General features: G+C 49.0%; 1 protein-coding gene across 1 annotated transcript; it reads left to right on the top strand.

Annotated features, from left to right (window-relative positions):
* The first annotated feature begins 1,898 nt into the window (after positions 1–1,898).
* On the top strand, positions 1,899–10,878 carry LOC122446330 (polyunsaturated fatty acid lipoxygenase ALOX15). The gene is made up of 14 exons (XM_043476398.1): positions 1,899–2,316; positions 3,715–3,919; positions 4,194–4,275; positions 4,361–4,483; positions 4,642–4,745; positions 4,928–5,088; positions 5,960–6,103; positions 6,263–6,472; positions 7,996–8,082; positions 8,167–8,336; positions 8,510–8,631; positions 9,198–9,298; positions 9,421–9,588; positions 9,696–10,878. Exons 1-14 carry the CDS (start codon positions 2,182–2,184, stop codon positions 9,873–9,875), a joined length of 1,992 nt encoding a protein of 663 aa, XP_043332333.1. The 5' UTR covers positions 1,899–2,181; the 3' UTR covers positions 9,876–10,878.
* Positions 10,879–14,678: the final 3,800 nt, after the last annotated feature.

Below are 14,678 nucleotides of genomic sequence, written 5' to 3'. Positions count from 1 at the left end.
ACTTCATTTTTGGGGCTTCCCTTATAGCCACACTTGATTATAAGTTACTGCTTTTATGATAGCATTTATCTTATAACCTTGAATCTTGTTCAAGATTAAATTTTTGAGATTACGAAAATAACTCATGCTTCTCTAAACATTTGAAAAATTCTAAAGGATGTAAAAAATGAAAGTCTCTTCTACACCTTTTCCCACTCCATAGAAATAATCCTTGCTAATACTTTGATGTCCACTCTTTCAGCTATTTTTCTATGCTTATTGTGGACACATATGCTCATTGTTGACAGAGTTTTTAAAGTTTGAGGAAAATTTTTGTCCTTGGAGAGGACACCCCACAAATATCTGTATTTTACTTGATGCCTGACTTACTAAACATATATCTATAAACAGAACTTTGAAAAATACATTTTAATATTTTTAAAAAATTTTATTGAAGAATAATTGCTTTACAGAATTTTGTTTTCTGTCAAACCTCGACATGAATCAGTCATAGGTATACATATATCCACTCCCTTTTGAACCTCCCTCCCATCTGCCACCCCATCCCATCCACATTTTAATATTTAAACATTGATTGCAGAGTTGATTAAATTTCCTTAAAAAATCTAAACTGCAATTACAAATTTAATATGATGATTCTTTGGAATACACTGTAAATAGTACAGAAAAGAATCACAAAGGCAATGATTAAAAGATTTACTGTTGTTATGCTGCTGCTGCTAAGTCGCTTCAGTCGTGTCTGACTCTGTGCAACCCCACCAGGCTCCCCCGTCCCTGGGATTCTCCAGGCAAGAACACTGGAGTGGGTTGCCATTTCCTTCTCCAATGCATGAAAGTGAAAAGTGAAAGTGAAGTCACTCAGTCGTGTCCGACCCTTAGCGACCCCATGGACTGCAGCCCACCAGGCTCCTCCATCCATGAGATTTTCCAGGCAAGAGTACTGGAGTGGGGTGCCATTGCCTTCTCCTGGACTGTCGTTATATCTATTTTCAAACACCAATATCATGGATTTAATTACTTCGTTGGTTCTCTTTGTTGTTGTTTTTTTTCTAGGAATAAGATACTTTCTTAAGGTTGTTAAAATACTTCAGATATTTTCTTGGTGTTACCAAAATCTTGCCAGGTAACGTCATTCCCTCCAAAGAATATTGTCTCAGATCCTCAAATGCACTGAGGCTACAGAATCTCAGGCTTCTCAGCAGACTGATTCACGCTTGGGCCTCAAAGCTTGTTTCTCCCAAGGGGCTATCTTTGCTCCAGTAAAACTTCTCCTGTTACTTCAAAATTTCATTTTCTACATAAGTTAATTTCTGCAATCTCTCTTTCTCCTCTGAAATGATGGATTCCTTTAGTTTCACTTGGCCAGAGTTCTGGAACTCCTCATTTTGTCATTATGATAAATTGACTTATGTGTGCATTACTAATATCTTGTTATGGTTAAGAGGGCTGTCTAGTGCGTTCATCTCCTGGGAGAGGAGGACTGTGCTTTCTTCTCTTTAGGGAATGTGGCTAACTCAGCATCTCAGGACCCTCTTTCTCCTTGGTCACAGAGTGTGAGCGCCAGTGTTGGTTAACGGGTTGGACCTCCTTTCCACCTGGTTACCCTGGGCAGCCAGATGGGCTGCTCTGTCTTCTCTGTTCTTGGGACAGTTTTCATTCTTTTCCTGGGACTACCTGTCACACAAATGCTGTGGTGACCACATCTCCTTGCCCTTTCCATCTCCCCTGGCAACCTTAAGCACTAGCAGAGGTGAGCCAACTTGGGAGGCACGCATGTGCGTGCGCGAGTTTGTGTGTGTGTGTGTGTGTGTGTGTGTGTTTAGATGGAGGGGGCTTCCAGCCACACCCGCCATCTGTCTGCTGGGCCATACGTCGACCCCTTCTTCCTGCATGTTTTCTGCCCAAATCCTCATCTGCTTGCGCCTACCACCTTCCTCCCACCAAGATACTGGTTTGCTCGCCCTACACTACCCCCGCCAGGGCCCCGCCTTCTCGCGATCAGGGCTTAGCTCTGGGAGGCGCGGAGCTGGGGGGCCCAGAGCATGGCCAGACGCGGTTGGTTGGAGATGTGCCACCCACACCCTGAACTTCGCAAGGCTTTGGAGGGGCGGGGTCTCGCGCCCGGTTATTTGGCGTCCTCTCTTCTTCCCCCTCAATAGGGGCGAAACGTCTTTGGGCAAGATGGGTCTCTATCGCGTCCGCGTGTCCACCGGGTCCTCGTTCTGCGCTGGCTCCAATAACCAGGTGCACCTGTGGCTGGTCGGCGAGCACGGGGAGGCGGCGCTCGGGTGGCGCCTGCGGCCGGCGAGGGGCAAGGTGAGCTGGTCGGAGCCGGGCGGGGTGCGCTGCGCCCCTGGCCCCCAGGCCCGCGAGTCCCCGAGAGGAGACGCGCCCCAGATGGCCTCCAGCTTTCCCGGGCGGCTTCTGGCGCACGACCCCCGCCCGGAGAGCGCTCGGAGGCCGCTAAGTAAAGCGCTTTAGGGCTGGACGCGGCACACAGCAAGCGCTCAATTTGTTCCTGCCGCCCTGTCTGCTTGGAATTGGGATAGTCCCGTGGTTCCACAGAACTCTGTCTTTTCGGAAAACTCCGGGGTCCTTGGAGCGGACATCTGTCTCCAGTTTCCTCTTCTTAGAAGCTGCTATTTCAGATCTTCTGTAAGGTTGCTAGATCCGACCTTGCAGGCTTTATCTCCGGGATGGAGCGGGAATGGGGACGCGGGAAGCTGGGGAGGAGGAAAGAATCCGACTGGTGCGAGCATTCTGATTTCCCGACCCACCCTCTCTCCCATCACATCTACCTGGTATTCGTCCCTGGCTCCTTTACTTTTTGCCTCTGCCGATCCCCAGATTCCCATCTCCCATCCGGCTCTCCCCAAGACCCCCAGACCCGACGTTTATCCCACGGATGCTTCAGAGAACCGTGCTCACGTGAGGTCCTCCCCTTTTCCCACCTCCCGAACCAGTCCTCTTTTCTCCCAGGTGCACTCGCGACTCCGCCTCTTTTCGTCTGCGTCTAACCAAAAATCCAGCCTAGTCCAGTTCATCTCTTAGATATTTCTCGCATCCGTGCCCTGATGTCTATCCCACTCTGACCACCAATGGCCCCTCTCGAACCTACTACATCACCTTCTTCCTCTTCGCCCGCCTCATTGCTCCAGCCCCTGCCCTTCCAACCCCTTCTGCAGTCAGCGATTTCTTCCCAATACATTCCCACCCTTAAAACATCCCCCCAGGGCTTCCCTGGTGGCCCGGTGGTAAAGAATCCAGCTGCCAATGCAGAAGACTCAGCCTCCATCCTTGGTCCGGGAAGATCCCGCACGCCTCCGAGCAACTAAGGCCCTGCGCCACATCTATGGAGTCTGTGCTCCAGAGCCAGGTTGCCACAAGTGCTGAGCCCACGGCCCTGGTGACAGGGTAGGGGGACGCGGTAACTGTCTGGTCACCAGTGAGCTCGCCCAGGGCGCAGCCCAGTGCTCCACACAATCAGTGACGTCGGGGAATCATGCCCCTCTCCATCTTCTGTCCCCCACCTCACCCGGGAATTCTATGACCGAGAATGGGGTCGTGGAGCCAACTGCTTGGTGTGTGCGCCCGCTTCCTCTCTGGCTCCTTTTGCGCCCCTTTGCCAGAGGCCCAGAGGGAAGGGCGTCCAGGGCTCATCCGACGATCCCTTCCAGAGACCCCCACTTGCGGATCCTCTTTTGTCGCCGGCAGGAGGTGGAATTCCAGGTGGACGTGTCCGAGTACCTGGGGCGGCTGCTGTTTGTGAAACTGCGCAAACGGCACTTCCTCTCGGATGACGCGTGGTTCTGCAACTGGATCTCCGTGCAGGGACCCGGGGCCAGCGGGAACGAGTTCAGGTTCCCGTGCTATCGCTGGGTGGAGGGCGACGGCGTCCTGAGCCTGCCCGAGGGCACCGGTGAGCAGCCGGGAGTGGCGGGGCGGGCTTGGGAGTGTAAGACCCCCCGGGGCTGGAGAGAAGTTAAGGGGGAGGGGAGAAGGGAGCGTGGCCTTTGGGGTCCCAGAAGAGGCGGGATGCAGCAGCTGGCACAGGGCAGTGGAAGCTGGGAGACGGCAGAGATGCTGAAGGGTCGGGGGCCAGCCACAAGGGGGGGCTGAGGGTCCCCTGACAGGGACAGGGGAGAGGCTCTCAGGAGGAGCCTCATAGCCCTTGCCCTTCTCCCAACTTTCAGGTCGAACGGTGGGTGATGACCCTCAAGGTCTGTTCAAGAAACACAGGGAAGAGGAGCTGGTAGAGAGAAGGAAGCTGTACCGGTCAGCCCCACCCCTGCCTCCTGACCGCACCGCGGAGCTGCTGACCCTTCCTCAGTACCAATGCCTGGTTTCTTTTCCACCTCAGGTGGGGTAACTGGAAGGACGGGTTAATTCTGAATATAGCTGGGGCCACAATAAACGACCTTCCTGTAGATGAGAGATTTCTGGAGGACAAAAGAATTGACTTTGAGGCCTCGCTGACCAAGGGGTAAGAACAAGGCAGGCCGGGTGACAGGGATGTTTCCTGGTCCAGTGGTCAGTCCAGGCTTATGGACTTCATAGGGCTGGACCAGCCCAAGAGGGATGCACGGGGTTGTAAAGTTTGATTCTGAGAATAAAAAACTCTTCACCCATCCTTCCTCAAAGGCTGGCAGACCTAGCTATCAAAGACTCTTTAAATATTCTGACTTGCTGGAAAAGTCTGGATGACTTCAACAGGATTTTCTGGTGTGGGCAGAGCAAGCTGGCTGGTTAGTACCCCTACCCCAGTATTCACCCCAAGATCCTTACTCCCAGATCCTACCCTTTCTAGGGAACTAGGGGTGGGAGACCAGAGGCCTTGTAGGCTGGGGTCAAGTGGGGATGGTTTGGTGGGGGTTGGAAGGACCAGGAGCTCAGATCCCACAGCAAGCTCCACAAATGCCATCCCCAGAGCGGGTGCGGGACTCCTGGAAGGAGGATGCCTTATTTGGGTACCAGTTTCTCAATGGCACCAACCCCATGTTGCTGAGACGCTCCGTTCGCCTTCCTGCCCGCCTGGAGTTTCCTCCAGGGATGGGGGAGCTGCAGGCCGAGCTGGAGAAGGAGCTCCAGGTGAGCACCTAAGAGCCCTCAGGAGACTGCACAGAGGGATGGGGGTGGGGTCAGCGTTTGTGCTGCTGCAGGGTCCACTGTAGACCCAGCCTGCTGCCAGATGGCACAACGGAATTCCACAGTAGAAATCTTGACTGATCCTGGGGTGACCCTCCATGGCTCTCCTCTCCTAATGAGAATAGCATGCTGTGGAGGGAGAGAATGTGATGGGTGACAGAGTCAAAATGAAGAGCTATAACTGGGGATTTAGGGAGAGTGTAGAGTAAGAGAATCAGGATCAGGGCTGGGGATCTTGATGGGGTCAGCACGGAACAATTCAGAGAGAAAACTCAAGCGATTTTACTAATGGTCCAGTGGTAAAGAACCCTCTTTCCAAAGCAGGGGACATGTGTTCAAACCTTGGTCAGGTAACTAAGAAACCACTTGCTGTGATGCAACTAAGCCCGCATGCCGCAACTAGAGAAAGCCTGGGTGCTGCAGGAAGAGCCTTAGTGTTAATGAGTGTTAAGAGCCTTAGTGTTACCCAGCACAGCTCCCCCAAGATAATAGTACATTTGAAAAAAAGAGAAAACTCATGAGATTTAGGGTGAGACAGACTTGAGCTTGAATCTTGGCTCTGCTGTTTTATAAGCTGTGTGACTTCAGGCAACATATCTATCCTCTCTGATCATCAGTTTCCTCTTTCATAAACCTGGGGCTAATTCAAGTGCAGCTAAGAATTATATGAGGCTGTAAATACAGGAACAATTACCCAGTATTAAATTACCCGGTATTAAACCCAGAACCAAGTTAGTTCTTTCATCCTTCGGGGAATCAGGGCAGGAAGAGATGCCTTATGTTGATGTAGCCCTTTCCCTCTGCCCCCATCCAGCAAGGCACACTATTTGAAGCTGACTTCTCCTTGCTGGATGGAATCAAGGCCAACGTCATCCTGTGCACCCAGCAGTACGTGGCTGCCCCTCTGGTTATGCTGAAACTGCAGCCCGATGGGAAACTCTTACCCATGGTCATCCAGGTGAGAGGACCCAGGCAGTAGGGGAGTGGCAGCGGTCAGACAGAGAACGCTAAGTGACTTTGGAGAAAGAGGGAAGCGTTTAAACATGCAAGGGGCGCGGGAGTCTGCTGTGCGCTGGCCCTCACCCCTCCCTTCCCCCCACTCTTGTCCCCGCTCCAGCTCCAACTGCCACACAAGGGGTCCCCACCCCCACCGCTTTTCCTGCCCACGGATCCCCCGATGACCTGGCTCCTGGCCAAGTGCTGGGTCCGGAGCTCTGACTTCCAGCTTCACGAGCTGCACTCTCATCTCCTGAGGGGACACTTGATGGCTGAGGTCATCGCTGTGGCCACCAGGAGGTGCCTTCCATCTATACATCCTATGTACAAGGTAACGCTTTAAACTGCCTCCCCCCGCCCCCAGACTCTCTACCCCACAGTGAGGTTCCATCTCTGGAGGCACCTTCTCTGTGGAACCTCAGCGTTTGGGGAGAAAACCAATAAAAGACAAGTGAACAAGACGTGAGAGCATGGCTTATCACTTGCTGAGGAGATAAAAGTGACTCCCTGATGGGGTGGGGAGTGGTGGGAGGGTGAGGGGTGGGGAGTGAGAAATCTTACACTTTTTATGTATAAAGCACAGTTACATATAGAGTATATAAACAGAATACACAATGACTGAGGATTCCCTCCAACAAGAGGGGACCGTGCAAATAATATAGAAGACTTTTCCAGTCAGTTTTGAAGGGTTCTCAAATAGTAGTAACACAGAGGCCAGTTACAGGGGCTCAGGTCAACAAGAGCAGCGTGGCTAATTACAACTAGAATAGGGTGTTCATCCATTAAGTTTTCTTGAGAGCCTCTGACGTGGCAATAAAAAGCCATGCTAGATGCCAGTGCTAAGCCAGACAGGCAAGGTCCTAGTCTTTGGGGGTTGTCATTTCCATTAAGGGCTAACAGACAGTATTGTAATAGATCAGCTGTGATGAGTCCACTGCAGAGAATCAGAGCAGGGTGATGTGATAGTGAGTTTAGACTGGGTGGTTGGGAAATGCTCCTTTAAGGAGGTGGAAGAGAGAATGAAATTATATGGATGGACTTCCCTGGTGGTCCAGTGATTAAGAGTCCCTCTGCTAGTGCAGGAGACATGGGTTCAACTCTCATTCAGGAAGATGCTGACGAGTAAGCTGGTGGGCCACAACTACTGAGACCACATGCCCAGAGCCCAGGCCCCACAACAAGAGAAGCCATCACAATGAGAAGTCCCTGCTCCCCAAAGGAGAGGAGCTCCCCCTTGCCTCAACTAGTGAAAGCCCGAGTGCAGCCGGGAAGACCTAGCCAAAAATAAACAAATAATAAAAAGAAACTACAGGGAGCCAGTCACAGGATGAGGAAGGGCACATTGCTCTAGGCAGAGGGAACAAACAGTGCCAAGGTCTTGAGGCAGGAACAAGCTTGGTGTGCTTGAAGGTCAGAAAGACAATGAGTGTAATGGACAAAGGGGAGGGAACTGGGTGAAGTTCTGGAGGTAGTGAATCAGATCATGTTCTGGGGGAGGCAAAAAATCTTATTTTTTTGTATAAAGGATATATGTATATAGAGTACATTACCGATGGCATGTCTGTAGCACAATGTCATGGGGCAGGTGAGAGTACAAAAAAAATCTAAGAAGCCTCCTTAGAGAAGTGATAATGAAAAAAAGGTGGAGAAACATTGAGCTAGACTTTGATCGGTCTTACACAAAGAGAAAAGGAGAATGGCTTCCTTCAATTATCAAAGGACATTATTGTCAAGAGGCCACTGGACTTCAGTCTGCTTTTCCTGAAGACTTCCCTGCCTTTTAGCCCGTATTTCCTTCAGGGACCAGCCACAGCTGTCTTCTGACCCTGTCCTTCCCTGTTCCTCTGCCTCCAGCTTCTCATTCCACACCTGCGATACACCATGGAAATTAACATCCGGGCCAGGACTGGGCTGGTCTCTGACTCCGGAGTCTTCGACCAGGTAAGAGGAGAGGAAGTGGGATTCACGCTCCCTCTGGCCTGAGGGCAGGTAGATTTGCCTGACCACGCTGTCTTTGCCTCTCAGGTGGTGAGCACAGGTGGGGGCGGCCATGTGGAGCTGCTCCAGCGAGCAGGAGCCTTTCTAACCTATAGCTCCTTCTGTCCCCCTGATGACCTGGCTGACCGGGGGCTCCTGGGAGTCAAGTCTTCTTTCTATGCCCAAGATGCCCTGAGGCTCTGGGAAATTCTCTCTCGGTGAGGTGGGAGGAAGGCAGGGGTGGTGGTGGGGGGAGGCTGGGAGAAGAGGAGGTCTGTGCCCCAGCCAGGGGGCTGCAGGCCCTGGCCTGGCCACGTGGGTAAGGAGTAGAGGGCCTGGGGGCTCTGTGCTGTCAGCCTCCACTCTCCCACTCTGACCCCTCCTCTGGCAGCTACGTGGAGGGGATTGTGAGTCTCCACTATAAGACGGACGAGTCTGTGAGAGACGACACTGAGCTGCAGGCCTGGTGTCGAGAGATCACTGAGATCGGGTTGCTGGGGGCCCAGGACCGAGGTAGGATGAGCCCCAAGACTCCAACATGTGACTCCTCCCTAGAACTTCCCCAGAATCCTCTCTACTTCTATGAAACCTTCCAGAAGCATTTCCAACTCCTATGAACACACCCAAAGCTTTCCCAGACTCCTTTTCCTCTCAACTAGAGGCAGGTCTCCATCCTGTGCAGGGGGAGCCCCTCTAGGTCCCAGATGCAGTGAGACCAGTGCTGCTCTCCAAGAAAAAACAAAACAAACAGCCCTGATTTATAGCATTTGCCCATCCCCATGGTGTAAATAGTCCCACTGTGACTACCAGGGTGATGTCAATTGGCTTGCTAAATACTTGAACATCTGACATCCTTGGTCCCTGTGAGCCAGTGTGAGCTGCACCAGCACCCCACTGAGTGGGACCCTCCCAAAAGTCTCCCTGCTTCCACCACCCCAACCCACACTCAGGTCACTGCCCACCATGGTTACTGACAGCCCTTGGTCTCCTTCTCACCTCTCTTGTTCTCCTCCTCAGTTCCTATGAGCTCTGCCCCTAGCCTTGGCCTCCCAGCTTCTAACTCTCCTTATCCACTGCAGGGTTTCCTGTCACCCTACAGTCCAAGGACCAGCTTTGCCACTTTGTGACCATGTGTATCTTCACCTGCACTGGCCAGCACTCCTCCACTCACCTGGGTCAGGTACTTATCACAGAGGGCCAGCTGGGCATTTGTGCCTGGAGTGGGGAAGGGGGCCATGTGCAGGTGGGCTAAGGGATTCTCATACTTAGCAGACAGTGAGTTTAGATATTTGCCCTTTGTAGCTGGACTGGTACTCTTGGGTCCCTAACGCACCCTGCACAATGCGGCTGCCCCCACCGACCACCAAGGATGTGACACTGGAGAAAGTGATGGCGACACTGCCAAACTTCCATCAGGCTTCTCTCCAGATGTCCATCACTTGGCAACTGGGCAGACGCCAGCCCATCATGGTGAGAGCTAGGTGCTGGGTCCCGAGGAAGGGGGCAGGTACAGGGAGGTGTGGGACTCCAAACTGAGGGGCAGTAAAGCTCTCAGCTGCCTTTTCTCTCTGTCCCAGGTGGCTCTGGGTCAGCATGAGGAAGAGTACTTTTCAGGCCCTGAGCCCAAGGCTGTGCTAAAGAAGTTCAGGGAGGAGCTGGCTGCCCTGGAAAAAGACATCGAGATCCGGAATGCCCAGCTGGACTGGCCCTATGAATACCTGCGGCCCAGCCTGGTGGAAAACAGCGTGGCCATATGAGCACCCCCAGCCATGGGTTGTTTCAGCCCTCTTCCACCAAACCCCATCCTGTTCCCAACCTCCACCTTCCCCCAAATCACCTTTCCACTGTCCACACCCACCATAAACAAATCTGACTTTAGATACACCACCTAGGGAAGTTATTCCCATTTCTTCCTCCCCGCCCCTGCCCTTCCTCCTTGATCATTCAGATCTCCCATTGAGCAGGTAATAGCCACATTTATACAAACAGTTTCAAGAATAGAATAGGGTATAATACATATTACTCCATACCTTTAGAATCAAGTATGACTTTGAACCTAAATTGAGTTTAATGACAAGAAAAATGGCATTTTAGACTAAGGAAAGAAAAGAATTTAGTCCAAACTCCTAAATCAAGGGCTTCCCCGGTGGCTCAGTGGTAAAGAATCCACCTGCAATGCAGGAGATGCAGGTTTGATCCCTGGGTAGGGAAGATCCCCTGGAGGAAGGCATGGCAACCTGCTCCAGTATTCTTGCCTGGAGAATCCCATGGACAGAGCCTGGAGGGCCATGGTCCATTGGGTCACAAAGAGTTGGACACAACTGTAGTGACTGAGCATGCACACACGCATCCCAAGTCAAATACTGGCAGAAGAATATACAGCATAACTTTTTAACCGGGTGGGATTCACCACTTGTCCTGAAACCAGACACAACACGAAGCAATTAACATTAACACAGCAGTTCTCACAATTTTCATTTCCTGACTCACTCAGTTAGAAAATGATCAATGGAAGGAAACTGGTTAAACTACAGAAACTACTCTCAGCTGGAGGTATCTGGCCTGTGTTTTGCCCAAGGGATCCTTATCTGTAACCCATTTGCACTTCATCAGTTGGGAAGCACCAAATAAAAATGATTAGCTGGAAAAGTACTAAAAATCTCATTATTTTAACAAGCGACAACAAAGGCGTCAGTAAAATCCAACTTCTGTATCTGATTAAAATTTTGGAAAAATAAACTAGGAAATTTGATTTCTTAATATGATTGTCTGTGGATATTTTAAAATAGAAACTAACAGTAAACATAAGCCAGAGTGTTTCCTTTACAGTACGATCAAAGTTGCTTCTTGCTTCTGATTCTGTTTTGTTTGGCAGAAGACATATGGGTGATGCTTGGTCTGATCATTGAAGGAAGAATAGGAAATAAACAGTGGAGAGGTGGGAGTAGAATTTAATGATGGGGTCTATCTCAGTTCAGTTCAGTTGCTCAGTTGTGTCCAACTCTTTGCAACCCCATGGACTGCAGCACGCCAGGCTTCCCTGTCCATCACCAACTGGAGCTTGCTGGAGCTTGCTCAAACTCATGTCCATCGAGTAGGTGATGCCATCCAACCACCTCATCCTCTGTCGTCCCCTTCTCCTCCTGCCTTCAATCTTTCCCAGCATCAGGGTCTTTTCCAAGGGGTCTATCTAGGAGAACCCAAAGGGGCTTCCCTGGTGGCTCAGATGGTAAAGAATCTGCCTGCAGTGCAGGAAACCTAGGTTTGATCCCTGGGTCAGGAAGATCCCCTGGAGAAGGGAATGGCTACCCACTCCAGTATTCTTGCCTGGAAAGCGGGGCAGTCTCCAGAACAATGTGATTCACGTCAGGAAATTAGGCTTGAAACCCTTAGGAAACAGCCGCGAAGAACTGTAAGTAAGGGTATGACAGGGTCCTGGAAGTCACACCCACGGAGGCATCCCTTCTCCTTGGAGGCCACACCCCCTCTCCATAGAGGCCAGAGAGAGGTGGGGGAGACAAATTAGGAGTATAGGATTAAAATATAGAAACTACTATACATGAAATAGATAAGCAACAAGGATTTACTGTATAGCACTGGGTATTACACCAAATATCTTGTAATAACCAGTAATGTAACCTACCAAAAAAAAAAAAAAATCCTGGAATCACACTGCTGTACACCTAAAACTAACACAAGATTGTGAGTCAACTAAACTTTAATTAAAAAAAACAGTATGCTTGCCAAAGTTGTCAGTCCCCCAAGGACTGGCACTATAAGTACTTCAAGGATAACAAAGAAAGATAATTTCCTTCAGAAAGGAGTATCTTTGAATTTGAGATATTACAAAGGTCATGAAATCTTCCAAGTTAAACAGAGTGTCTATTTTGTTTAATTATAAGAAATCAATGAGCACTTGTAAAAACCTAAGATGACAAAGTGGCAGGACTTCCTGGTGGTCCAGTGGCTAAGACCCCAAGCTCCCAACCTAGGGGCCCCGGTTCAGTCCCTGGTCAGGGAACTATATCCCTCATGCCCACGGGGCAAGAGTTCACATGCCTCAAGGGAAAAAAAAGATCCTGCCTGCTGTAACAAAGATGGAAGACCCCTTGTGCCAAAATTAAGACCCAGCGTAGCCAAATAAATGAGTATTAAAAAAAAAAAAGGAAAAGTGCAAAGACTAACTGGGCTGGGGCTAGATAGAGATAATACCAAATTGACAGTGTTCTATTTGTTTAGTTTTTAAAAAATTTTTGGCCATGCTGTGCAGTGTGTGGGATCTTAGTTCCCCAAGCAGGGATGGGAACCCACATCCCCTGCAGTGCAAGGCAGATTCTTAACCACTGGACCGCCAGGGAAGTCCCCTAGATATGTCTTTTTAAAAGGCTAAAACTAACATCACTTTCTAAATTCCCTATACTTGCTTTATAGGTCAGAAAAGTTACACCACACTATTATTAAAAATATATAAAAGTGAGAAGGAAATAGCAACCCACTCCAGTATTCTTGCCTGAAGAATCCCATGTACAGAGGAGCCTGGAGGGCTACAGTCCATGGGGTTGCAAGAGTCGGACACGACTTAGTGACTAAATCATACGTGTGTTCAACTAAATTGGTGCAATTTAAATTTAAAAAATCTTTATAAACTAGCTCTTATAAGTATTAGATAAAATTGAAAAATATGTGTAGCTATGAGTTATTCCATTTATACTATCTGGGTAGAAAGTTTTAAGATGGCATATATTTCTGACCCTGCCGCTGGGAAAGGCTGAAGGCAAAAGAAGAAGAAGCCAGCAGAGGAAGAGCTTGTTAGATAGCACCACCAACTGTATCCCCTTGAATTTGAGCAAACTCTGGGAGATGGTGGAGGACAGAGGAGGCTGGTGTGCTACAGTCCATGGGGTCACAAAGAGTCGGACATGACTTTGCAACTGAAGGCCAACAATTTTTCTGATGAGTGCTTATTCTCAATAATGATTATGTTTTATGGTATTAGTTTAAGCATACTTTCTAAAATTCTTTTTTTAAAGTTTTTATTTATTTATTTATTTGCCTTGCCAAGTTTTAGTTGCAGCATTTGAGATCTTTACTTGTGGCCTGTCAATTCTTAGTTGTGGCATGTGGGATCTAGTTCCCAGACCAGGGGTAGAACCTGGGCCCCCTGCATTGGGAGCACGGAGACTTAGCCACTGGACCACTAGGGAAGTCCTAGTAATTTCTAAAATTCTTAATTGCTTATGAGACCTTAATGTAAATCAAAGTTGAGGTAACTGAGTGGGTAGTTTTATTTTATATGGAGGCTACTAGTGAAATTAAAACTTACAGAGCAGAGGAAAGAAAGCATGGTCATTGTACAGCTTCCAGCTATCTTCTTGACTAACATATATATATATATATATATTTTTTTTTTTTTTTAGGAGAACCAGTAAAACTCATTTAAAAGAACCAATGCTTCCCATGCGCTTCCCATGTGTGCAGTTAAAGAATCCACCTGCCAGTGCAGGAGACTTGGGAGATTTGGGTTCTATCTCTGGGTCAGGGAGGAGGAAATGACAACCCACTCCACTATTCTTGCCTGGAAAATCCCATGGACCAAGGAGCCTGGTGGGCTATAGTCCATGGGGTCACAAAGAATTGGACACGATGGAGCACACACACACACACACACACACAATGCTTCCCATACTGATGAATTTCTTAGTCTCAGTGAGGGGAGAAAATTCTGGGTCCTATAAGGGGACAGAGCGTGAGAATGGGTGGGACATATATTGGAACTAACCCAGCTTTCTTATGTCTCTGGGTCTTAGTTTCTTCCTGTGCAAAATGCCCAGGTTTTATGGCAGCTAAACTTCCTTTATATCACCCAGAACTGTACCTGGCAATTTACTGCTCAATCTATGAAGCTATTAGAATCACACCCACATGTGACACAATATACTGAACTCAGAATCTCTGTTAAGCCCACCTATATCAACAATTTCAGCTTGATGTAAAATAATGCTCCTCTTCCCTTGGCTGGCTGCCCTCAAAATCTGCTTCCCAGAAAAGTCCTTGGAATTGTGTTGACAGTAATAAACAAAATATCTCTGATCTTCTCAACATGCAAATTTTCTCTTCCAGAATCTGGTATGCACTTAGGTGTGGTTTACATTTACATGTCACTGGTCCCTTTCTGAGGACTTGCTCTTGTTGAGGAGGGGGTCCTTAGGGGAGTTGCTGGTTGGTTTTCTTGCACGGGATTTTCCTCTAGTGAGGTGGCTCCATCGTGTCTAAGCCAGTGAAGAGGAAGGGAGGGGTGGTTCATCTCTAACAGGACCAATGCCAGGAGCCCGACTCCCTTTTTTGGATATACACTTAACTATGGAATTTCACCTAACGGGGAGAGTAGAAAATAAAGTTCCTATGAACTTTCTTTCCAGGCAATAACCCAACTGACTAAGTAATATAAGATAACATGCAATGATAACATAACTGTTTTGGATACGAATAAACATTCTATTACATAACAGTGTTTGAAGCAAAGCATTTGGAGCTTGGCTAGCAGCTTCTTTTTTTTTTTA

Source organism: Cervus canadensis, chromosome 1, assembly GCF_019320065.1.
Source record: "Cervus canadensis isolate Bull #8, Minnesota chromosome 1, ASM1932006v1, whole genome shotgun sequence".
NCBI lineage: Eukaryota > Metazoa > Chordata > Mammalia > Artiodactyla > Cervidae > Cervus > Cervus canadensis.
This window is presented reverse-complemented; position numbering and strand designations above follow the sequence as displayed.

Bases quoted from the DNA above. Each gene is read 5' to 3' on its own strand.
- LOC122446330 (XM_043476398.1), top strand. From the start codon at position 2,182: ATGGGTCTCTATCGCGTCCGCGTGTCCACCGGGTCCTCGTTCTGCGCT. The intron at 4,484-4,641 runs GTAAGAACAAGG...CCTTCCTCAAAG, and splicing joins GAGGCCTCGCTGACCAAGGG to GCTGGCAGACCTAGCTATCA. The intron at 9,299-9,420 runs GTACTTATCACA...TGCCCTTTGTAG, and splicing joins CCTCCACTCACCTGGGTCAG to CTGGACTGGTACTCTTGGGT.